The following is a 23,580-nucleotide window of genomic DNA, read 5'->3' as shown; positions in this document are numbered from 1 at the left end:
ACACAAACTAAGGAAGCTGTTTCCTTATACGAAAAGCTCATTATTGAATGTTCTACTGGAGAGAATCTAAATTATTTATCTCAGCTTAATTTTCTGATCTTTTTTTCCCCTAAAGTCTGCTCAACTCAGTCCAGAACGATTTAACATTTAAATCAAAAACACTGATAAGATTAAAGGTACAAAAAACAACCCATAACTAGTCATATCCAGGTTGAAGTCTTTCTAGCCACCATGTAATAGCTCTTTGTTTTACCTCCTGCAGTGCCTTGCAAAAATATTTCTACCTCTTGAATCTTCTCACTGTTTGTCTCAACCACAAACATGAATGTATTTTATTTGGTTTTGTCTTTTTGTTTTGTGTGTTTTTTTTTATGGATGGACGGTTAAAAATTACTGTGTTACTATGAAATGGAAGGAAAATTGTATATATTGCAATTGGCTATGTTATGAATAAAAGTTACAGATAATAATCTGAAAAGTGTGGCATGCATTTGTATTCAGCCATCATGAGTCAGTAAGTCATAGACCCGTCTTCTGCAGCAATGTAGCTGTATAACCTTCGGGGGAAGGACTTTACTTGGTTTGCAAAACTAACGTTTACACTCTTTGACTAGTTCAACTGGTTCAAGTTCACTTGATTCTCAATTAGATTACAGTTTTCTTGGGCCTCAGGCTATTTCTGGGAGTAATTCTCTCCCTGCATGGCCGATCAGTTTAGCTAAAGTCATATATTGCTGGGTTTGAATTTATGCCACAACCCTTTCTGTTTTCAGATGAGGGATTAAACATTGTTTAGTAAGATTTTCATAGCTTAAAATATTGTTTTGCAACCTGACCCTGTTTTAAACATCCCCACAACGTCATCCCTGACCTGTCTGCTGTGTTCCTCTTTCTTCATGGTACTCTTTCTCTACAGCCAAAGTTCTCCAACAAATCATTAAGTTTTTCACGGCTATTAACACTCAAATCATAGTGGAATGAAAAAAGAAGTGAGACTCATTGGTTTCAACAGCCAATTAATCTTTATTTATTTTAAGGAATTTACAATAGATCAAGTTTTATCTGTTGAAAACCAAAATGATTTAAACACTCTAAGCCAAATCTAAAACAGGCCAAACTAAACCACAACAAACTAAAAGCAAACTCACAGCCAAAGCTAAAGTAGTACATAAATAGTAGATAGTAAATAGTACATATCATACGTACTATTTACTATCATATGTACTATTTAGGTGCCTTTTGAAGGAAACAGTTTTCACTAGATTTTATTCAGTGGTTATCAGAGAAAGGAGAGAGAGAGCACAAATGTCTACCACATATTTTTTTCAGATTTTTATTTATAAATAAAATTTAAATACTTGTATATTTTTCCTTCTACTTCACATTTATGCACTACTTTCTGTTGGTCACAAAATCTGAATTAAATCCAAATACATGGTACACAGTGAAAAAATTGTGAACTATATATATATGCTACTCCACACATTTTTATACAATGGGTAGATCATACATTAATCTCATACTGGGCCTGTCCTTCTTCTGTGCCCCACATTCATAAACATTACCAGAGCCGTGCCAAAGTTACTTGCAAACTACACATAAGCTTATTCAAACCATCAGGGGTTCTCCTATAAATGCCTAAACTTTTACATAGATTTAAAATGTTTCCATTTGTTTATTGAAAAAAAGAAACCCATCAAATTTGATTTCAAGGTTTCAGGATAAATACATAAAAATATTTTTAAACAAGGTTAAAATATGGTTACGTTGTAAAAAGTGCAAGCAATCTTCATTGGTGATGGTTGTGTAACCATAGTTGCAATCTGATGCTACAGGTTTAATCTTTTGTTTGTGTTTGAGCTTGATTTGGTCGCAAACACATCTCAGTAAATAATCACCAATCATGCCTGATTTGATTTTAACCTCAGTCGATTCAACTCGGCCCCCTCTCCCCATTATAGACGTTTTTGTTCACAAGACTGAGTAGATAGATTTGGAGAAGAGTAAATAAATACGTCATTTAACGGCATTTTACTCATATGAGGACGTGGTATGTGGGGGTGTTTTTGCAATTATCTGTTACTGTAGATTTGACATACTATATATATATATATATATATATATATATATATATATATATATATATATATATGTGTGTGTGTGTGTGTGTGTGTGTATACATATATATATATATATATATATATATATATATATATATATATATATATATATATATATATATATATATATATATATATATATATATATATATATATCCCATTTCGTCTTCCCTAGAAAAGTTGTGGAGTGGAAAATCATCAATCAATCAATCAATCAATCAATCAATCAATCTTTATTTCAGACACAAAAGAGGTCCATAGTAAAAAACAAATGATAAAAAAAAGAAAAAGACAAACAAGGAATAAAATGACAGTCACTGAGCCACAAATAAATGATGACGCCAATGTTTCCACAATCTTGAGAAAAATCTCACTGTACTAAAAACAGGGTTCACTAAAATTACTATTATATTATTGTATGACACAGATAATCTACACATACATTTATACATGAGATTCCTGAGTGCAGCTGCACATGTGGGAACAGCGGTATGTACAAACATGTGGCTAGCACTGCTCCATCTAGGCACTTTAAGTAGGAGCCTCAGGCCATCATTGTATGCCACATAAAGTTTGTGCAGGCTACTTTTTTTATATCTTCGCCATAGATGGGCTGTGTAAAATGAAGTGCAAAAAGCTTTAAAAAGAGCTACCTTCACAGAGGATGAACACATACCAAACTTTCTGATCAAAATATTAGCCTGAGCATATATCATGCAATACTGCCTACGAATGTCACGATCATCAAATAGGTCATCAGTTATGTAATGTCCCAGATATTTAATTTCATTGCGTATATTGAGGACAATGCCAGATAAAGAGAAGTCAGGGGTTATCAGATGCTTATCTGATCTACTTCTAACAATCATGATATTGCTTTTCTTAGCATTGTATTTGACATCAAAATCACATCCATATTGGGAACAGACCCTTAGTAATTGTTGAAGGCCAGCACTATATGGGCATAAGACTACCAAATCATCCGCATACATTATGTGATTGATTATGCGGTCACCAACTACACAGCCTGTTTTACAACAATTCAGGCGCCTTGATAGTTCATCCATGTAAATGTTAAAAAGGTAAGGGGACAATATACTTCCCTGCCTTACTCCATTACCAACATTAAACGAGTCAGACAATGAGTTACCCCATTTGACATACATTAGTTGATGGCCATACCAATAGGCCATTATTCTAATTAGATATTTGGGTATACCTCTGTTTTCTAACTTGCAAAACAATTTTTGATGGTTCACACGATCAAATGCTTTAGAAGCATCAATAAAACACATAAATACTGTAGTGTTGTGCAAATTATACAGATCTAAAATCTCCTGTAGCACAAAAATACACATGTCTGTACCGTGTTTGGGTTTAAAACCGAATTGATTTTCAGAGGTCAAAAAGAACTCTTCCAGCCTATTTAGAAGGACTCTTTCAAATACTTTCGATAAACTACTAGCTAAAGCTATGGGTCGGTAATTATCCAAGGAGCTAATCTTACCCGTTTTATCTTTAATGGTAGGTACCAGAATGACAGATAGCATTGAATTAGGTAACAGACCATGTACTAGACAGCTAGTAAGACACATAGAGAGTAATGCACAGAGTTTTTTACTTGCATTTTTCAAATGCTCAACGGAAATGTTATCCATCCCACAGGCCTTATTGTCTTTCAGTGTCATAATTGTATGATATATTTCTTGTGGGGATACAGTCACATTCTCATTACTGTGAATGTTTCCTATGTCAGGAATATCGCTTTTGACACAATTAAATAGCGCACTGTAGTGCTCTTTCCATAACTGAGTGATTTCTTTTACACCAGTAATACCATCAATAGTAGATGGAAGTGACGTTTTACAGTTGTTTACTTTCTTTATTTCTTTCCAGAAGTCCTTAACATTATTATTTCCTAACTTTCTAGCGAGAGAGTCAGACCTCATAGTATTTTCATGTCTCCTTATGATTCTTAAAGAATGTTTAAAATTAGCATTTGCTTGTTTTTTGTATTCAAACAAGGGACCATGTCTCTGTTTACCTGCGTCAGCCCATGCTTTAAGAGCCCTTCTGGCCTCTGCATGATGTTCTTTTACATAGTCGTTCCAACCCGGCTTGGTGCTATGCGAGATGGTTTTATGCAGTGGCTTACTTGAGATAAGAAGGGATTTCACAACATTCTCATACAGAGTACATAACTCAATACCATGTTGAGGGTCTTTACAATTCATATCACGACATGAGATTGCTCCCTTTGGTAAATATATATTGCTGAACATATCATTAGTTCGATAGCAATAATCTGATAGATCTTTTTCAGTCAAGTTATCCCATGCTATTTTTCCTGTACTTATATTATAGTCTACAGGCAAAACAGAAGGTATGCAATTCATGTTTACACATAAGGAGAATGGTATATGGTCAGTAGTGGCGAGGTCATAATTGACACAAATTCCCAGAATGGAATCATGAGCATCAGCTGAACAGATACAATGATCTAACCAGGAAGTTGTATGCCATGATTCACTAATATAGGTGTAACTGTTGCTAGGCAAAAGTGCCTTACTAGAAAGAATTAAGGCATTACTGTGACAGAATTGCATTAAATGCGAAGCAAATGTAGAATGTTTATCTGTAACATCTGCATTTAAGTCCCCCACAATAAAAAAACAAGTAGATTGATTATCTTGCATAAAAGACATAATAAAAGCCAATCTATTAAGAAATTCGTCTTCGTTTTGAGGACATTCATAAGGTGTGTATATGTTTAAAACAATAAAAAGTTTGTCTCCACAAGTAAATTTTAGCCCTATGGCCCAATCCACACCCAGTCTAATCACCTCAACCAGTTGATCATATTTTTTGTGCCATAATATTGCAACACCACCGGCTATCCTTCCCCGAATTATTCTGGTGCTAAGGTCGGTAGTGGATTCACCAGCGCCGTAAAATTCTTTGTGTATGCAATTCAACTTCTCCAGGTCCTGTTTAGCTAAGAATGTCTCCTGCACACACAGTATATCACAAGTCTCCAGTAATTTGTCCACCACAAGGCGACGCGCTCTGTCTGTTTCACTGTGTCCAACACGCAGACCTCGCGCATTATATGACACAATATTAATACCAGTCATTTATTTATCGGGATCTGCGTGGCCGTTGCTCATCTGCGGTGTTACAGATGCAGGTACGTTGTCTTGCTGCAGTCTACCAGTCTCTGACATATGAGCCAAACGGATGCTGTCGTTTTTTGGTCTGCGCGCCTCAAAGTAGCGACGCACATACACACCCAATGGCCAGAGTTTAGGATCGTATATTTCAGCAACTTCCGAGCACTCTGCAGTTATATGAAACGAGCTAAATCGGTTACGCATCGAATCTATCTTCCTGCATGTCACCGATTTGCCCAGTTTCTCAGTTAGGTAGGCACTCAGAGTATCAACATCAAGGTCGGGAGAGAATTTCGTAGCAAAGACACTTACCAGCTTGGTTCTAACCACTGGGATATTAGCCGCTATGTCAGTGCCAATAATTCCTCCTTTGCGCTGCTCCCGCTTTTGACGGTTTTGTGTTCCATGTTCCAATGATACTGCTCCCTTCAAGGGTTTCTGGGGCTTCTGCTTCCCTTTCCTCAAAACAGTACTCCAAGCCGGAGACAGGACTTGTTGATTGGAGGCGTCTTCTGGTTGCTGCGGTTTAGCGTCTTTCCCACGTAGCTCTTCCAATTCCGCCTCAGCCTGCGTCGATCCATGCACGGGTTCATTAGCCCGACTGGATTCATGAGGTGGTGGTTCAATATTCGTCAGCCGGCGCTCCAGATCCACCGTCGCTCGTCCAAGATTTTCACTCACAGAAGCCTGAGCTTCCATAGCTCCTCTTAGTACAGAGACTTCCTGGCTTAGACGCTCCATTCTACCAAGCAGGGCCGAGGCATCAATGTTGCCGAAACCAACAGGTGGAAGGTCGTCCAGGTAGTGCGAAACAAAACGGGGAATATTCTCACCACGCTCGTTTAACAACTTCAAACAGTCCTTTACATTATTTACGTCTTTCTGCGCTCCCTTATGTTTGATGTTACGCTGCTTGGTTGGGCACAGTTCATATAGGAGTCGTTTGGATTCTTCAATCCAGTCAGATGAAAAATTGTTTGTAGCCAACAAAACAATGTCATCATGCGGCAGTGTTTTTATCTTAACAGAGATAAAATGTAAAAACTCATCTTCCACAATCACTTTACCGCAGGTAGTGTTATAGACATCAGGTTTTGTCCGAGAAGAGGCATTGTCAAAATGATACGCTCCTGCTGTTGTTGCCGCCGCCGCCATCATCATCATTGCTTGATGCGTCTTTAGTTGTCAGGTTTGCAGATAAGAGGTGAAGTTTCCTGCTTAGCAACTGGACATCAAGTTTGCCCTGTCTAAATATCCCAGCTTTCATGTTGACAGTGAGGTTTGACCAAAATATTCCACCAGATCTGTATCAAAACACTGCTAATGTTGGATGATTTCTTACATAATGAGGGGCCCGCGCATTAAATGCTGCCCTAGGCCCCATACAACCTTGTGGCAGCCCTGCATCTGGGCAGTATATTCCGCAGTCTGCCTCCATAGGATTGGTCCTCCATACCTCCAAAGCCCGCAGTGACAAAAAACCGTTTGATTTCATCAACTGATACGCTGAACGTTACTCAGAGGTGCGCTCTGATTGGTCAGCGGCGTCATTTCAAACTCCTCCCCCCTCCTGCGTCCTCCTCACAACTCTTTCGCTGGACCCAGTGGGCGGTTGGCATTTTTCCTGCCACTTTTCGGGCAAGTTACCAAAGCCAAAAAGGTTGGTGAATAAAATAAATACCTTTTCTCTTTTGCTAACTTTTTGGTCGAGTATCGGCCCGTGTAACTTTGGTTTTTGTTTGCTGTGCTCAGTGTGCTGCTTTTGTGTTGGGCACAGGCTCGAGGACGGGCAAAAATGACTCAGCTGAAGGAGCGCTTCGTGACGCTGCTCCACGAGAAGAACTTTGTGACGGACCAGTTGGCGGTGCTGGAGCAAAAAACGGGAGTGAAACGAGAATACATCACTTTGGGTACGTTTACGGCTCAAGAGTCACGGGTTCCCCGCTTTCCAAACGCACTCTAACACGGTTAAGACGTAAACTACTTTGCTTTAAGAACAGCGCTGACCATTGAAGGCCAGCGTTATCTAATCCAGCTGATAATTCGCCGCTCCAGCTGCAACAGGCGGCTGCTGACTAGCATACTTTATTGTCCCTCCCAGGCTTTTTGTACCAAAGTTCATCCTGCTCAAACGTTAATGCTGTTTTCTAAAGCTTTAAATGTTGCTTTTGAGAGAACTGCTGATAATATCCCAAATGCACCAGCAGCTGGGCACTGGTGGTGGAGTATTTATATCCGTCCTGAAATACCAACTGCAGGGCAGAAATGGAAGGGGATATCCTAGAGGACGACATTCAGCTACAAGCTCCTCCACCCATTAGCTTTTTGGGAGTTGGTGTTTTGACAGGGCTCAATTGAATCAATATGCACAGCAGGAGTCAATAACATGCCAGCCAGACACCACAGTGCAGGTCTTTGTCTGCAGCTGCAGGAAACGTGTCGAGCCGGGGTGACCTACATTCAGAACCACCACTTTTATTCAAATGCTATGAAATAAGATGGGTGTTGGCAAAAGTGCATTGGTATACATTCAAATCACCGGGTTTAAGGTCGCAGCCGATCTGAACTGGTTGTCTGCAGAGGGTGGCGGGGAGCCAGCTGCACTGTTTAAGACATGGATCAAAAGCACGTCTGCAAACAACTTTGTGTGTTTTAATTGTGTGAACTTGAGCAGTACTCATTCCAGGGTAATGAAACTACCTAGAGTTTACACATCGATTGCAAATTCACATATTTTTTTTCATCAATGTCATCTGTGGGCAGTGAGTTTTTTTTTTTTTTTTTTCAAAGCCCAATAGGCACATAAACCTATTTTACCATTTTGAAAAGTTTGATGTCTCTAATGGGGTGCTCTACGCATGGCATGCGTGCGCCTGTGGCCACAAAGAAGCAGGAAATGAGCATGAGGGGAAGACCGCACGCCAACTGAGCCACTCTATTGGTAATAATGAAGAAACAAGTCATATGATGTTCAGAAGCAACACTTTGGTGCAGTTTTAGATGAAACATTTCTAGAGAAAGCTTTAGTTACTGAAATTGCAAACAAACAAACAAGAAAACAAAAACGGTTGCTAAATGTCTAACTCTGCCTAATTTAAAGGGCATTCGAAGGTATCGTAATGTTCTGACACCACTTCGCTTAATTTTGTTTTAACTTTGTTTTATTTGCAAAGGACTTTTTTTTGATAATTTGACTTGTGCCACGTGTTTTCTGGCAGTTTCACTCAATCGCATGCAGACAAAATGAACAAAAATAGGTTCCTCCATCTTCATAAATGTTGGACTTGTAGACAGGAAGCTGCAGTATAACCGCAAACATTTTGATCTGGCACTGCTTTTTCGTTGTGAACATTCATAAGTAGGGTGGGGGGGAAAACAACGCTTGTAGAAACCCCACGTGGTGTTGGATCACATCCATTTGAAATTCTGCAATTTCTCATGATTTGCTTGTTAAACTGAGGGACAAGGATTAAATTGACTCCAAAGTTGGACTTAAAAAAGACTGAGCTGTAGATAGGGGTGGAGTTAGCTGTGGATGTTAGACTTAAATTAGGTTTTAGCTGCAAAGTCTTAGGACGTGGCTTAGATGTAACCAACATAGAAACTGAGACTACCTTCTTTCTACTGGATGAGTTCTCATTGATTACAGTGATATCAAAATAGCATTTCAGGGAAGTGAAAATATGGAGAAGTGGACCCGGGTTAAGCCTGATGATGGCAGCCTACCCACATGAAGTGTGTTTTCTATAACTTCTGTTGCACCGAGTACTCTCAGGAGGGGAAAAAATGCTTTTCCATTAACTGTTTTCCGGTATAAGCTTTTAGAGCACTAATTATTGGCACCAGATGGGAGAAGACAAAGGGTCAAACTACAAGCTTTAAAAGATTATCAAAATTGTTTGTTTGTAATAAATACAGAGTTTGATATTTAAAAATTGCACTTAAGGTAAACTTCACTGAGAAATGTAAAAAGAATTTCTAACATTGTTGATAGTTTCAAAAGTTTTAGAAACCAGCTTAGTAAATCCTTTTTGATCAGAACACAATTTTATAGAGGATTTTAAAAATATTGTGACTCTGAACGACTGGGATATATAGTCTTTGGGAATCCACATATTCATCCTCATATGAGAAAAACATGCTAAACTAGAGCACCTTTTGACGCCCTTTCCATTTCACCTTCTGTCACTTTTTTTCTATTTTTTTTTTTTTTTTTAGTTATGCTAAAGTTTAGTGATCTGTTTGTAATCAGTTATGTAGAACAGATACTTTATAGCTCCTTGGCCCTTTCAATGCTCACCTTTATAGTTCCAGTGATTTGAAATCTATAAATTGAAATATGTTATCGTGGCACACTCCTCAGCTAACTGGCTTACTAAGCAAATACTCATCATCGTTATCAGGTACCTCTCACCTCGTCACTAGCTGGTGTTTAGCAGGACGTAGAGAAATGCCTCGTTCATTTCCCTGCTAAGTTGTTAGCTGGAAGATCTTTCATTTGATATGTCTGTAACATTTTGGACTTGTACTAACTGGAATCTGATAAGGCCTCATGTCTAACTACTACTCTTTTTATCTTACGACGGTATTTTCCCCTTTTCAAATGACGAATCGGGAGAAGAAGGTAAGAAAGCGGAGGAAGATTAGTTCAGGCCAGCCACTTTGGTACCTGGAGGTGTGAAGATGAATGTGCTGACAGACGGTCTTCCCTGCTTTGCCTGCAGCCAGACGACTGACAGTTGGTAGCCTTTGTTTCTGAACTTCATGTTTCTGCTGCTCGATTTCAACCGCCTCAGGGGGCTGGGCTGGTTTTGTATGTTTGTCACCACCTGGACTTTAGATTGGAATCTAAAACTTTGATAGATGCACCAATCACCGAATTATAGCTAGTTTCCCCATCTCCAGGTTTGTGCGAAGCAACACAGCTTATGTGAAAGAACTGCTGTCAAAAGGATTGTACCAGTTTCAAATAAAGGCATTAGGGTTTGCAGTTCACAAAAATAAACAGTATTGTAAGTTTGCTAGAGCTGGAGCGTCAATCTCCAGTCTATAAGGGTAGGTGTACTGCTACTTGGTCCCACATGCATTCATTCAAAGGCTGAATTTCCTCCTCAGGGTTTCCTCTAGGATTTTTTTTTCTTTTTTTAACCGTGAATTTTTTTTTTTTTTTTTTTTTCTTACAGGTGTCATCATCTTATTTGCATAGTTATTCATACATTTGGAACATAAGCTTTAGGAGAGCTTTTGCCAACACAAAAAAGTTATTAAAAATAGTGATTAAATGTGTTCTTGTACTTAAAATGACATTTTTTATAAAATGACTTATGAATTGCAATATATTGCCTGAATCCACACTACATAAAACAAACTGTACCAAAAAGACAGTTTTCAGAGGCAAAGTGAATGAGGTGAATAAGTGATTGAAGCTGTGTGTGAATCAAATTCAGGGCTTTAGTTTACTGCAACAGTTTCAGAGACAAAAAAAAGACTGCTTTAAAAACTATATTTACATGGTGAGGTAGCAGCTGTTGTGTGCCTGTGAGTCGGCGCTGAGGGAAGTATGAACCCTCAAAGCATGTCGAGCCTCCTCAGAGTCCCACTAGTGACTTATTTATTTCAAAAACAGTTGCAGGACAATGGTCCTGGGGGACAGTAGTTCTTCACTCCTGTCCAAGATAAAGCAGACTTGTTTAAATTGAACATTTCTGAGAGGCTGCCATCATGACCAAATCCAGCACGTTTGATTCCAGACCATTAGAAAGATGAAAAAACTAGATGAAATGTCCTAAAGGTGGTACAAATTTACTCCCTTTGGCATTTTGTTCTTCAAAAAAGTCTGGTATGGCGCAAACAAAATTTCTAAGATGCTCAAAAAAGACATTTGGATGAAATTTGATTCTGTGTAACTGGAAGGAGAAGTGACTAAAGTATAGATAATGGTACCGATAAAATACCGGATAAATATCGCTAAAACCTTTACGGTTACCCATCCCTGCTCATCAACACTTCTTTGATTCCTGCAGACTGGAGTGTTTGTGTACATGAGCCGGCCCAGCTTTGCACCTTTTTGTTTCAGGTTTTGTCTTTATCACGAAGAGCTGGTGATCCTGGCATTTGTATAGACATTTGTTTATGAACAGCAACAAACAAATGAGATGTAAAGAGCAGCCAATGGTATCGGAGGCTGTCACTGCATGTTTATGGCTTTTGAGCCATTTGAATAATTGTATGACAGCAGTGGCTTCTTGCATAAATTTGTGCCATTAGCAACATGATTGGCTGTTTTTTAAAAGATTACAGGTTTGCAGTTAAAGTTCCAACAGAACACCTTTTACCTGAGAGTTTCAAAATAATATATATACTTTTTAAATCATAACCATTTAGAAACAGAAGATTGAACAGTCTGAAGAAATCAGTCTGTTATGGCAAAGAGAGGTATTTCAGTTTACCATTCTGCCATTTATCATTGCACTGTTAATGACAGTTTAGCTACAAAGTTATGTTTACAAACTGGGGTTTAGGTTGAATATAGTACTGCTTGACTGCTTACATTAGGCATGTAGGTTCAGATATTAATGTGTTGACAGGTTGTTTGTTTGGCTTTAGTTCAGCCCTGCTCCTAGTCCTGGTAATCTGCTGGCCTTCCAGCCTATGATTTGACTAAATAACACGCCTCAACACAGTCTCTGGAGTGTAACTGGATATCTTCCTCTTCCTGCCCCGCCCCCTGCTCTCATCTTTCTTCCTCTGCAGGTGTTCTTGGTTTCGTCGCCCTCTACCTTCTGTTTGGATATGGAGCCTCGCTTCTCTGCAACCTGATCGGATTCATCTATCCTGCCTATTTCTCGTATGTATAGCGCCAGCTTTACGCTGGTGTCTCAACAAAGCACCAAAGCTCTTACGTTTTCTCTGATTTTTATTTTTTATTTTTCAGAGAAAATGTAAGCCGTTCAAATAGTTTTGTTTGCTGATTTTTAGTTTTTTTTTTTTTTTAAACGTGCCTTTCCTGTCAGCTGTTTTCTCAGTAATCAGAGCTGTGTAGCTGGCAAATCAACATAGAATAAAACCATCAGACAATTCTAAATATTTTGTAGGGTAACCTTGTCTTGTTAATTAGGTTTTTTTGTTGTTGCATTAAAAAGGGAACATGAGTTGGAAATGTATGACCGCATTGCTGGGCTGTCTAGCACGTTTACTTTAATGTGGCTACATATAGAGATTTCAGTTGGAGTAAAAGGAAATTAAGTAGCTTTAAAAAAAAATAAGTGGGTGTCATTTAATCAGTGTAAGGTGGAAGTTATGCAGATGTCTCAGTATTAATGTAACGGTAATCTTATAGTGTGCAAAGCTGTACATTTAGCTATAATTAATTTATCTCTGTTTTAGGCCTATATCAACAAATTAAAATGGTCAGTCTGGTTGATTGTCTCCATTAGGTCTGCACAATAATTAAAACATATGTGTGTTCAATGTTAATGCAACGTCAATGTTTCAAGCAACGTTTAGGAATGCATGATTTGTTGACTATTAGCTTTTAGAGGGGCACGCTCACGTGCAATGTTGTTTCCTTGCGTTGCCCTGTGATGGGCTGGCGCCCGGTCCATGATGGACCCCGCCTCTCGCTCACTGACAGCTGGAGATGGACACCAGCGAACCTGATTGTACCAGAAATTGGTGCCATTTCTGTTTCCATACATTGAGTGGAGGTTACAGAAATTAATACTCTATATTAAGTCTGTTTAGTGTATATTTTTCAAGCTCAGGTTTAGTCTATTTGTATGAATTTGAAATGGTGATATTAAAATACTGCCCATATTTCTTGAACATTTAAATGGAACTTCACTGATCCTGTGTATGACAAAACTTCAGCATCGTATTTACAGCCTAAAAAAGCCAAGAAATTGTCCCCCCCCCCCTTTGCAAGTGAAATACTATTTTAACATATAATAAAAACGTATTATAAAGAACTTGAACACATCACAATATAGTTTGTAGTATAGCTTTAGTACATTAGATTTTGAACTACAATGTTGAGGCTCCAAAATAAATAACAACTTCAACATTATTAGTCAGCTGTGGTATATCGCATTTTTTTTTTTTTGAGTCGGTAGTTTTGATAGTACCTGAAAAGCAATTCCTGACAGTCTTTCTCTGTTGGAAACATTGGAACATTTTATCCTAAGATCTTGTTCCATTTCCAACCTTGATAGGCGAGCAATAGATCACCTGGGCTCATAAGTGAAAGTGAGAAAGTTTAGTCATTTGCATACATGTCTCTAAGATTTTAACAATATAAATCAGAATGTTTTGTATACAAAGCGCCACACCCCAGGATTAGAACCATCACTTTGTGATCTCTTCATTTTCCTGGATTAAACGCTGTCGTTCTGTTCCTTCAGCATCAAGGCCATAGAGAGCAACATCAAGGAGGACGACACCCAGTGGCTGACCTACTGGGTTGTTTATGGGCTGTTCAGCATTGTTGAGTCCTTCTCTGACATCTTCCTCTCCTGGTTCCCCTTTTACTATGCTAGCAAGGTGAGTTGATGCCCCGTTTCTTGCTGTGCTCCTAGCTTACAAAGTTTGTTCTTTTAGAAAGCATCTTTGAGTCATTATTGTTGGGGAAAATCTCTCGTTTCAGGGATCAATAAGCAAACAGATGTTTGTGATCCAAAACGGTCAATAAATTGTTATATATTAGGAAAAAAGCAAACCCACAAACAGAGTTAGTGAGCCGATGTTTCAGCAGTATTCGTATCGGGTCACGCTCAAGGTGGTCGGTGAATTCCAGGGTTATGTTCTGTGTTCACAGCAGAAGCTAATGCTTTGTTTTTAGCCCTTAGGCTTCTTTAAAGGATTATTCTGCAGAATTTTGAATTTCCACAGATTAAACCCCAGGCTTTCAGGCCCTGGGATCTTTGCGCTGATATTCCCATCCTGTTAAGGATGCTGGAAATTTTTAAAACGGTAGAGTTTGAATATTATGTTTGGTTCCAGGGCGTGTTGGATTTCCTGGGAATGAGAAAGCAGGCAGTGCTGCTCAGAGAGCCATGAATGCTCAACTCACTTGTGTCCAATCCTACCCTCGGATTTAAAACCCGATTTCACGTCGTATATCTGCAAAGATATTACTGAATAAGGGGTGATTTAATGAATTTAGAGTTAATAAGAAAATAAAAGCATAAATTGTCGTCTCGATCACTCTATCCGGGGGTGGCCATTTTTGCCCAAATATGGGACATCATATAAGACATCACATCCTGTGACGTAATATTGCGGTAAGGCACTACGCTTCACAAGCTAATTCAATAGGAGCTGTTGTACACAGCTGCAATCAACAACAATTATTTCGGATTTCCAGAGGACTTCACCATTTAAATTTGCGGGAGCTATTGTTGAAGCAACAATGTCCACGTGCATGGCAGCTGGATGTAACAATACATCGGGTAAAAGTGGAAAAAAACATTAGTTTTTTCACCTTTTTCAATTCATGATCCACCATGGGCTCTTTTGTTGGATTGCCAATTTGAAAAGGGAGGATTTGCCATTGAACTTCTGACCAAATAAAAAAAAAGCGTCGACTGTAGCCAACATTTCATAGAAGAATGTCTTCAAGATGACATGAGAGTGAGACTTTTCAGTAGGTTTTCCTTTTTATAATGTAGAATTTGCCTGGAACGTTTGGTTACCCGACCAGAGCGGCGGAGGGATACGACACACTTGGAAAGAGTGCTAACTGCTGCGAATCCCTCTTATTTTATGCGAACTTTAGTCTTTTTCCTAATGTCGCTTGTAAATTTCATGAGTTGCGGGTTGAAGTTTTTTGAGCTTGTTTCTGAAAGTGAAGTTGATTGTTTAGGCTCTAAAATAAGTGACGCTGAAATATCCCTCCGCCTCATAACGCACTGGAGCTCATCCTGACAGGAGCAGAGGGTAAACTAAGAAGGAGCCGATCTGCCCGTATTTTCTGCAGTTTACGGCTGCAATAACTGATGATAACCGATGAAAGTAGATTTGGCTAATCACCATTTTGAGCAGAGATTGGTTTTTAGATGGGATGAGTTTTATACTCATCTTATAACATTGCAGAACCCAACCCATAAACCATACTTGAATGCTTATTTGTTGTCTTTTTATGTCTCTAAAATGTAAAATTTGTATTACTTTAAATTTAAATGTTTAATATCATGTCTAACTTTGTTTAAGAGTCAAAAAACAATATTTCGGCATGAAAACGGGTATTCATTTACAAGGGGACAGATGGGGCATTGGGACTTGGTCAACAGCCGATCTCGCAACCTGACGTCACAAACTGGGAGGTGGCAGTACTGCTCTTCTCCAAGATGGATGCCTACACTAAAGGACATTCAAATGAAAATTACTCTTAATTAAAAAAAACTTATCATTTATTGAAATATATGTAATAATTTTATATTTAAAGTACTTTCAGAAGTATGAATTCTGATTGTGACCGGACTTTTCCTTTAAATCTTTCAATAGGACATGCATTAAGCATTGGTAAGTCTGATAAGATATTTACTGTAAATTATTTACATTTATTCACACTTTACAGCCTGTGTTTAACTGTATGAAGACAATTTTACTAGGAGATATTTTAAAATGTGGACAGTTTATCTTCTGTTGCATCCCTTTTTTTTTACACCATACCACCCAAGCAGGCCAAAAAGGTTGTTCTAAAAGGAAAATGCTTTTCCAGTTCTTCTGTAGTTACTTTTCAGCTTTTACTAGATGTCCCATTTTTGTTGCTGTTGTACACTTTTCCTTATTTCAGATTTTTATGTGAGCTACAGCTTTTTTTTCTGGATGCTTCAGCAAAGTGGCAAGCTGTTATGATGCCAAATGGCATGTCCTGCTTTTGTTTATTCAAAGTGCTGTTAAGATGCCGTTAGTGGTGTTTAGCTTAGCATTTTGCTTGACTTTGTTGAAATGACCATGAGCTCATAAATTTAATTCAGAAAAGAAAGGATCAGGAGGAATGTTCTGTCCTTTACTGTGGGGTAACGATGCAGCATAAAAGCACATTGTAGCATGCCGCCGTTCTGTTTCATCTTAGATGCCCTTTTCTTTACAGTTCCCTTGTTTCCTTTTAAACCATTTTATAGAAGTCATTTTTTTGTACTCTTGTGCTCTTGCCATTTTTTTTTTGGCAAGAGTACAAGAGGATCCCTAATTCTGTATATCCTTGATCCTGTCCCTTCATTTTATTTCTTCCACCAAATGGACGTAACATCAGGTCTTTGGGTTCATGCAGCACACAGACAGAGGCGTCCTGCCACGCTTTATCTGAGATCTGTTCTGCCTTCTCCACAGTGTCTGTTCCTGATTTGGTGCATGGCGCCGGTGACGTGGAACGGCTCTGACATTTTGTACAAGCGGGTGATACGGCCCTTTTTCCTGAAACACCAGGCCACCATGGACACCGTCGTCAGTGATCTGACTGCCAAGGCCAAGAACATCACGGAGACTGTGACAAAGGAGGGTGAGTCATTAACGCCGTCATATGCACAGTACAGCATCTCAGTGAATTAGAATATCCTCAGTGTTAATTTACCTCAGTCAATTATGTTCTATAGAATCAACACAGAGTTCAGTTTCTCAAAAAAGACCAATTAGAGATTTTTGACAGCTGTCCAGCAGACAATCATAGGACATGGATACCGTCCATAGGGGAAGGTAAGCCTGAAAAGGCTGCCTGTTCAAAGTGCTGCACTGCAAAAACAGAACTAAAAACAAGTTAAATTTTCTTAAAATAAGTGTATTTGTCCTTGATTTGAGCAGGTAAATAAGACTATTTGCCAATGGAATAAGATTTTTCCTCTTAAAATAGGAACAATTCATCTCCATCATCTTATTTCAAGTGCAGGATGTCTAATTATCTTATTTTAGGGGTAAAGATACTCATTCCATTGGCAGATAATCTTATTTACTGGCTCAAATCGAGGACAAATAGACTAACTTTAAGAACATTTTACTTGTTTTTAGATCCGTTTTTGCAGTGTGTTTCTAAGCTGCTTATTAGACAGTTTAGTGGAAGAGAAAGGTGCAAAAGAAGCAGCAATAACTACAGCTGAGGAAAACTGAGGAAAAGTCTGCTCAACAGTTTTTGGGAGATTCACAAGGTCTGAACTTTGACATCTTCCTTAAAGGTATAGTGGACGATCTTCTTTCGGCTTCAAGGATCATCTTATCCATCTCGCCTAACACCAATCTGCATGCTCGCTCCTTGCTAGTTTCCTCTTGCTACGCATGCACACTTCTAGTGTTTATGTATCGCTCAGCTTCGGTTTCAGCCGTTCATCGTAGCTCCGCTGCTCTCACCGTATACTTTGCACATGGCTGACAGTCGCAAGAAGAAAACTCTTACAAGTTTTTGAGAAGAAGAGGAAGGCCTCAGAAGAGAGAAACAAGACCAGAGAGTATCTGGGAGATTCTTTCATGTGATCCCCCTGAGGAGCGGAAGAGCAGGGATGATCGTCTTGTGCATGCGCAGTTATTCAAAAAGGGACTTTGGTGTTCCTTGCTTGCATTTCTGGAAACACCTTCCACTATACCTTTAAACTACGGAGGAAATGGATGGGACTGGTCCCTAATGGTCCAAAATCCTCTTTTCAGAGAAACTGAAAATTATGCATTTCTTTTGGTTGACCTGGTCCCTGTCTGGAGGAAGCCTGGAGAGACTCACAATCCAAGCTGCGTGGTGTCCAGTGTGAACTTTTCAGTCAGTAAGGATTTGTGGAGGCCTGTCATCTGCTGGTGTTCCACTGGATTTTATCAAAACCAACAGCAGCACAGCCATCTTGCTGGAAACTGTAGAGCACTTCAGGCCAAACCCTGCTGACCCATTTTATGATGCTGATTTTATTTTCCTGCAGAACTTGGCACCTGGTCAAACAGCCAAAAGGACCCATTCCTGGTCTAATGACCATGGTATCGTTGTGCTTGATTGGCCAGCAAACTTGCCTGACCTAAAGCCCAAAGAGAATCTGTGGAGTACCGTCAAGAGGAAAATGAGACATCAGAGCCAACAATGCGGACGAGCTGCAGGCCGCTATTAAACCAAGCTGGGCTTCCTTTACCCTGCAGAGCCCCAGGCTGAGCGCCTCTGTGCCGCTCTGCACTGATGCAGTGGCTCATGCAAAAGGCTGAAACATCGCAAATATTGTACATTACATGGACATTAGGGCTGGCCAATAAACCAATTTTATAGATTAATTAGAATTTGCAGTTTACAAAGATCGAGTTTTTGGAGAATCAAGTTTTTTATTTTATTTTACTTTTTTTATTTTTTTGCTATTGCTCTCCTGTGTGCTTCCATGAAACTTTGCACTATTTCAGTCCCCAAAGGGGAAATTGTTTATTGCATGAAATGTTGAATATATGTTTAGGAAAATACGTTGTCAAAATACTCTAAAAAGGAAAATGGTTTTTTTTACCCTAAAATGAGGCACTTTATCTCATTCAGTTATTTTTGTAAGTTAGTTTGATGTTACAAGTAAAGTGAAGCTTTTTTTAGATGTTTAAAACCGCTGGCAGCAAACATTTAGTGTTACAGCTCATTGTTAATAATGGCGAGGCCTGTCGTCTTTCTTTACAAACATGTTTCACAGCTTCTATTCAGTTGCACTTTGAATGCAGGTCAACTCCCAGAATGATTTCTGTAACTGGTTTTAATGAAGCAAACGGGAGAGAAAAGAAAAATCAATTAATCGGATTTGGTCAAATATCAGATTTTTTTTTTTAAACCCGTGTCGCCGTGCTCTAATGGACCTACTCTTCTGTAGGCGGACGTCTCTTTTAAAAATCTTTTTTATTGGTCTTGTGTAATATACCTTATTTTTTTTTTTAGAGAAACAGAATTTGGGGTTTTAATTAGCTGTAAGCCATTATCATGAAAATAAAGAATAAACTCTTGAAATGAATTACTTCCCTGTGTAGTGACTCTATATGTTGCACTCTTTTTAAATTGAACTACAATAAAATAATATTTGAATAAATGTTTTCTTTAGAAGCACTTTTTGGTGTGTATACATTGTTAAACTGCCATGTGTGACATAATCTCTTGCAATTTAGTTTTCTTTCTTCTGTTTTTGTTATAGCTGTTCACCAAGTTCTGAGCCATGAGAAGGATCAGTGAGAGGCGCAAAAAAGGCTTTGTGTGTGTGTGTGTGTGTGTGTGTGTGTGTGTGTGTGAGATGGAGAGTATGAAATATGATTGTGTGAGCGAGTGACTGTGTGTGCGTGTCTGTTGTGTCGCCTTTTTCGGCCTCTTCTGAAGATGGGTGACTGATCGACCTTCGCTTCATGACTTCATGGAGGCTGTGGCTTCTCTCTTCTGAAAAATAAAAAGATTACGCATCATTATTTTACTGCCATCGGTACGTTGAAGACAGTCAAATGAAACTGTGACTTTGTTTTGTGATCTAGCTCTGTTGTGTTGTAAGGACAGCTGGGAGGAAAAAGTTGTTTAAAAAGAAATCTGTTGTTTACTTGCAGGTAGCTGTCATATAATCAGTTTTGTGCCAGAAGACTAACAACTTGCACTACATTTGAACTTAGACTATGAATAATATAAATCTGAACCTTTTATAGCCCTGATTAATTAGTAAATTCAGAGGTAAATCAGCGACATCTCAGGAACTTTTAAGGATCTTCCCTGCTTGTTAATTTAAAAGCTCATTGCCCCAGAATATATTTAAAAACTGCCTTCTGTTGCGTTGACAATCATGTCCTCCGTCTCCTTGCTCTCTTACGTGTGCCAGACTGAACTTGGTTTGAGATACTGGGAACATTACCAATCTTTGACATCAACTGGGAAAACTTCTGTCTTTTTAAATAGTCTTAATTTATTTTCTCACGGTTTAAATAAAAATAAAACTAGAACACCAATGAGCTAAAACTGTGTCTGTGTGTTGCTTAACTTTCACATTTGGCCTGTCTTTTTCTGTGTCCATACGTTGCTCTGTAAAATGGGATTTAATTAGGTCTAACTTGGAAAGCTCTTTCTGTGTTTCTTTTTCGTTTTTAAAGCAACAGTGAGTTTTGGATATTCCATCAGTTTTAACTCATGCAGCTGTGGGAAAACTGGTCTTTCAGGTCCTGGATCCACTTGATCTTTTCATCTGTCAGCCTTGAGTATGTTTACTATCGTTCAGTCTGCCTAACTACCCATGCATTAATTTCTGTTTTGCTCTGCATTCACGCTTGACGGGCCTCCAAAAGGAAGGCCATTTGTGTTTGTGCGCTGGATGTAACATGTTGGAAAATGGTGGATGGAGCTGGCCTGTCAGGACCAGAGGGACTGAAGGGCACCCATCTGGAAACTGTTTGTGAAGATATGTTTGCTTTTAACCTCCGACAGCCAAGGCCTCATTGATTTTATTTTGGGGGGGGATTACCCAGAAGCTAATTATTGCTTTGTGGTTTGTTCCAAAACTGTAGAATGAGTGCTGGCACTGAGGTCTCTTAGGATGGTGGTAATGCAGTGTAAAATCCTTGCAATGGAGTTTGATAACGCATCAGATATGGTTCTGTCAGAATTGTAAATTATAACAGACTGTAAACATATTTGTATTTCCAGAAATCAAGCTGTTCATGAATCTATTTGCTCATGCATTCATCCTTTCATCCAAATATTCGAATGTCCATGCATCAATCCATCCAGCCATCAGTGTGGCCATCTATTATCCATTTGGTGGTTTTTAGCAGGATGAGTCAAATTCTATCGACTTGCAGTATGGCTGTTTTTCCAGTGGTGGTGAAGGCTGGACCCCGCTGTGATGCTGTGGCTGTCCTTTTAAATGACTTGGTTAGGCTTAACATGTCTACAGTCACGGACCTCGTTTGGTCACTTGTTATAGCGAAATATTTCACATTTATGACAAACTACATTTTAGCAGCTGAATGTTTTAGGTGTGTAAAATGTGTCAAAGGGTTTTTGTAAGTGCCTTTTTCCAGATCAAGTTCATGTTATATAAAGTGTATGTATTGGCGTTAGAGCAATATTACTGGCCAGATTTGGCCTTTGTTTCCTGAAATAAAACCTTTTTATTAGAAGTAATATTTATGTTTATCTCAGGTGATCTTAATCAAGAGTTCTCCCTGCTTCTTGGAGGTCTCAACTGTCCAGTTCTAGTACCTGTCAGAAATGGCATATTATACCGCATGTGCTTAAAATATGGTCAAATTGTACAAGTGGAGGACCAAAACATGTTGACACCCCCCCCCCCCAAAAAAAAAAAAAAAAAAAAAAAAAATCGTAAAGGGACATTTCCTGGTGCCTTTTAAGAAAAAGGGCAGAAATCCAGAATACACTATAAAGGTTCCCAGTTATCCAGGAGGGACGGGGAAACTGGTCAGAGTTGGTGGGAAACTAAATGGGAGTTAAATGCAAGAAAAGAAGAAAACCGATGAGACACTTGAGGTTGGGCAGAGGTTCCCTTTCTAGCAGGACAATAACACAAACATACAGGACAGCTATAATATAATGGTTGGTTTAAATCAAAACATAGTTTAGTGTTGACAATGTTCCAAAATCCAGACTGAGAATCTGTGCCATGACTTCACAGATGCTCTCCAATCTAGCCAGTTGTCTGTCCATTTTTTTCTATTAATCTATTTACTGACCATCTATTGGTGCGTTTCTCCATGTTTTCACCTCTGCATTTATTTGTCCATTTGTTGATTCAACTATTGATCATTCATACATCTGACATTCATACATTGCTTGTTTATCTATCCATCATCCAGTCATTAGTAAGCCTGCCCTTTTTTTTCAGGTTTTATAAACCTAGACCACTATATCCGCAATAATGCTATTGTAAATGTTTATATACTGAAAAAAAAAATTGATTAAAGCCGATAGAACTGTTTGACATAAAATTTGACATAAAAATGGATAATAACCCACTCCAAGACTAAAGTTTACTTATGGGCCTGTTTCTTACTTAAACTGAATTTTCTTAATTGGTCCTTAACCTTTTGTATTAATCCCCAATTGATTAATCTACCCTACTATTTTTGTAGAAGGTTGGATCAGATCTTTTGGGGGGGATAAAATGATCTTGACCAATGAGATTTCTTCTTTGGGTGGACTCAAAGTGTTTAGAATGCCGTGAAGGATAAATTCCTGAATGTCATCCAACTTCACTCAGATCCTAAAATTATTCAAATACGTTTTGTTGACTTGATTACTTACATTTTTTTTTTTTTTTTACTTATTTTTTTTTTAGGTAGGTAGAAAAACATTATGTTCCATGTAATTCCCCTTTTCGCCGCCAGATGGAGACAAACCCAATACTGTGTGGGTGCAGAGCTGGTGAGTCATCCGAGGAGGCTGTTATACAGACAGCAGAGCTCAGAACAGGACCTGGGATGTACATGCAGTTATTTTAGCACAACACAGACTATATAAACGTTTAAATGCGATGTTACATGGTAGGAGAGACATCCTGGAAACGTCAAGGCAAATGGCTTGGGGTTTGAATATTACTAAAGTGATAGCTCACTTCCTGGTACATCGTGCTTGGACCTGTCATCACATCATTAATCCTTCTTTCCACTGCGTGTATTCTCGCCTTTTATTAATATGTATAATGTGCAGCAAGTTCCCGGAGCTTTCCGATTAGCTGAAATGTCGCTATCCATGGTGCTGATCTGCTTTCATGGGATTTTTGTGAATATATTTAATTTTTAAAAACAGTCTTTGCGTTCTCTGAGCTCATTGCAGATGGATACAATAAACTCATCTTATCTGTTATCATTTGGTCTGAAAGGTTTCAGCTAAATTCCTGATGCTCTTGTATTAATTAAACTTTCTTGTGTCAGGCGAGGATGATTGAATGGCAAATAATATATTTGAAGATAATGCTTTGGGTATTAGTTTAAGAGCATCCCTTCTATCTTCTAAGATCTATGTAATTGAAATACACACCACACAGCTGTTCCATATACTTTTCTCTCTCTCTCTGGTTTATAATTACTGTTGGCTTAAAATTAACATTGGTTCAACATCCTTAACCACATCAGGCACTGTAATAGGAGGAAAGGTCATGGCAAATAATGGCCTTATTATAGACATATTGTGCTTTCAATGAAGGCAGAAAATGTTGTAGCATAATGTTATAGTTTATTCCTCTACTGGAACCTTATGTCAAATTGGAAATGCTCTTGGAATAAATGTTTTTAGAAGCAAACACACTATTAAGCTACTGACTCTGGTCGCCATGTTGTCCTGGTACTTTTAGATTTGACTGCAGCATTTGATACAGTGG

The 23,580-nt window shown here is 38.6% G+C and overlaps 1 protein-coding gene across 3 annotated transcripts; it reads left to right on the top strand.

The window, feature by feature from the left end:
• Window positions 1-6,809: 6,809 nt before the first annotated feature.
• zgc:101744 (HVA22/TB2/DP1 family protein) lies at window positions 6,810-20,207 on the top strand. 3 transcript variants are annotated; one of them, XM_036151062.1, is made up of 6 exons: window positions 6,810-6,950; window positions 7,068-7,200; window positions 12,044-12,137; window positions 13,690-13,828; window positions 16,622-16,790; window positions 18,184-18,697. In XM_036151062.1, the coding sequence occupies exons 2-6, from the start codon at window positions 7,086-7,088 to the stop codon at window positions 18,228-18,230; spliced, it is 564 nt and encodes a 187-aa protein (XP_036006955.1). In that variant the 5' UTR covers window positions 6,810-6,950; window positions 7,068-7,085; the 3' UTR covers window positions 18,231-18,697. The 3 variants fall into 3 exon arrangements, with proteins under 3 accessions (XP_036006955.1, XP_012708055.1, XP_036006956.1); XM_012852601.3 differs by lacking the exon at window positions 18,184-18,697 and adding an exon at window positions 19,408-20,207 and having other exon boundaries at window positions 6,811-6,950; XM_036151063.1 differs by having other exon boundaries at window positions 6,853-6,950; window positions 7,043-7,200; window positions 18,184-18,703.
• Window positions 20,208-23,580: the final 3,373 nt, after the last annotated feature.

This window comes from Fundulus heteroclitus, chromosome 19, assembly GCF_011125445.2.
Source record: "Fundulus heteroclitus isolate FHET01 chromosome 19, MU-UCD_Fhet_4.1, whole genome shotgun sequence".
NCBI classification, from domain to species: Eukaryota; Metazoa; Chordata; class Actinopteri; order Cyprinodontiformes; family Fundulidae; genus Fundulus; species Fundulus heteroclitus.
Note: the sequence above shows the minus strand (reverse complement) of the source record. Positions and strands in the feature narration are given on the sequence as shown.

What these genes read in the sequence shown, in the direction of transcription:
- zgc:101744 (XM_036151063.1), top strand. Translation starts at nt 7,086, where the DNA reads ATGACTCAGCTGAAGGAGCGCTTCGTGACGCTGCTCCACGAGAAGAAC. An exon ending in CCTTTTACTATGCTAGCAAG is followed by an intron (nt 13,829 to 16,621) that starts GTGAGTTGATGC and finishes CCTTCTCCACAG; the next exon opens with TGTCTGTTCCTGATTTGGTG. An exon ending in GGAGACTGTGACAAAGGAGG is followed by an intron (nt 16,791 to 18,183) that starts GTGAGTCATTAA and finishes ATTTTCCTGCAG; the next exon opens with AACTTGGCACCTGGTCAAAC.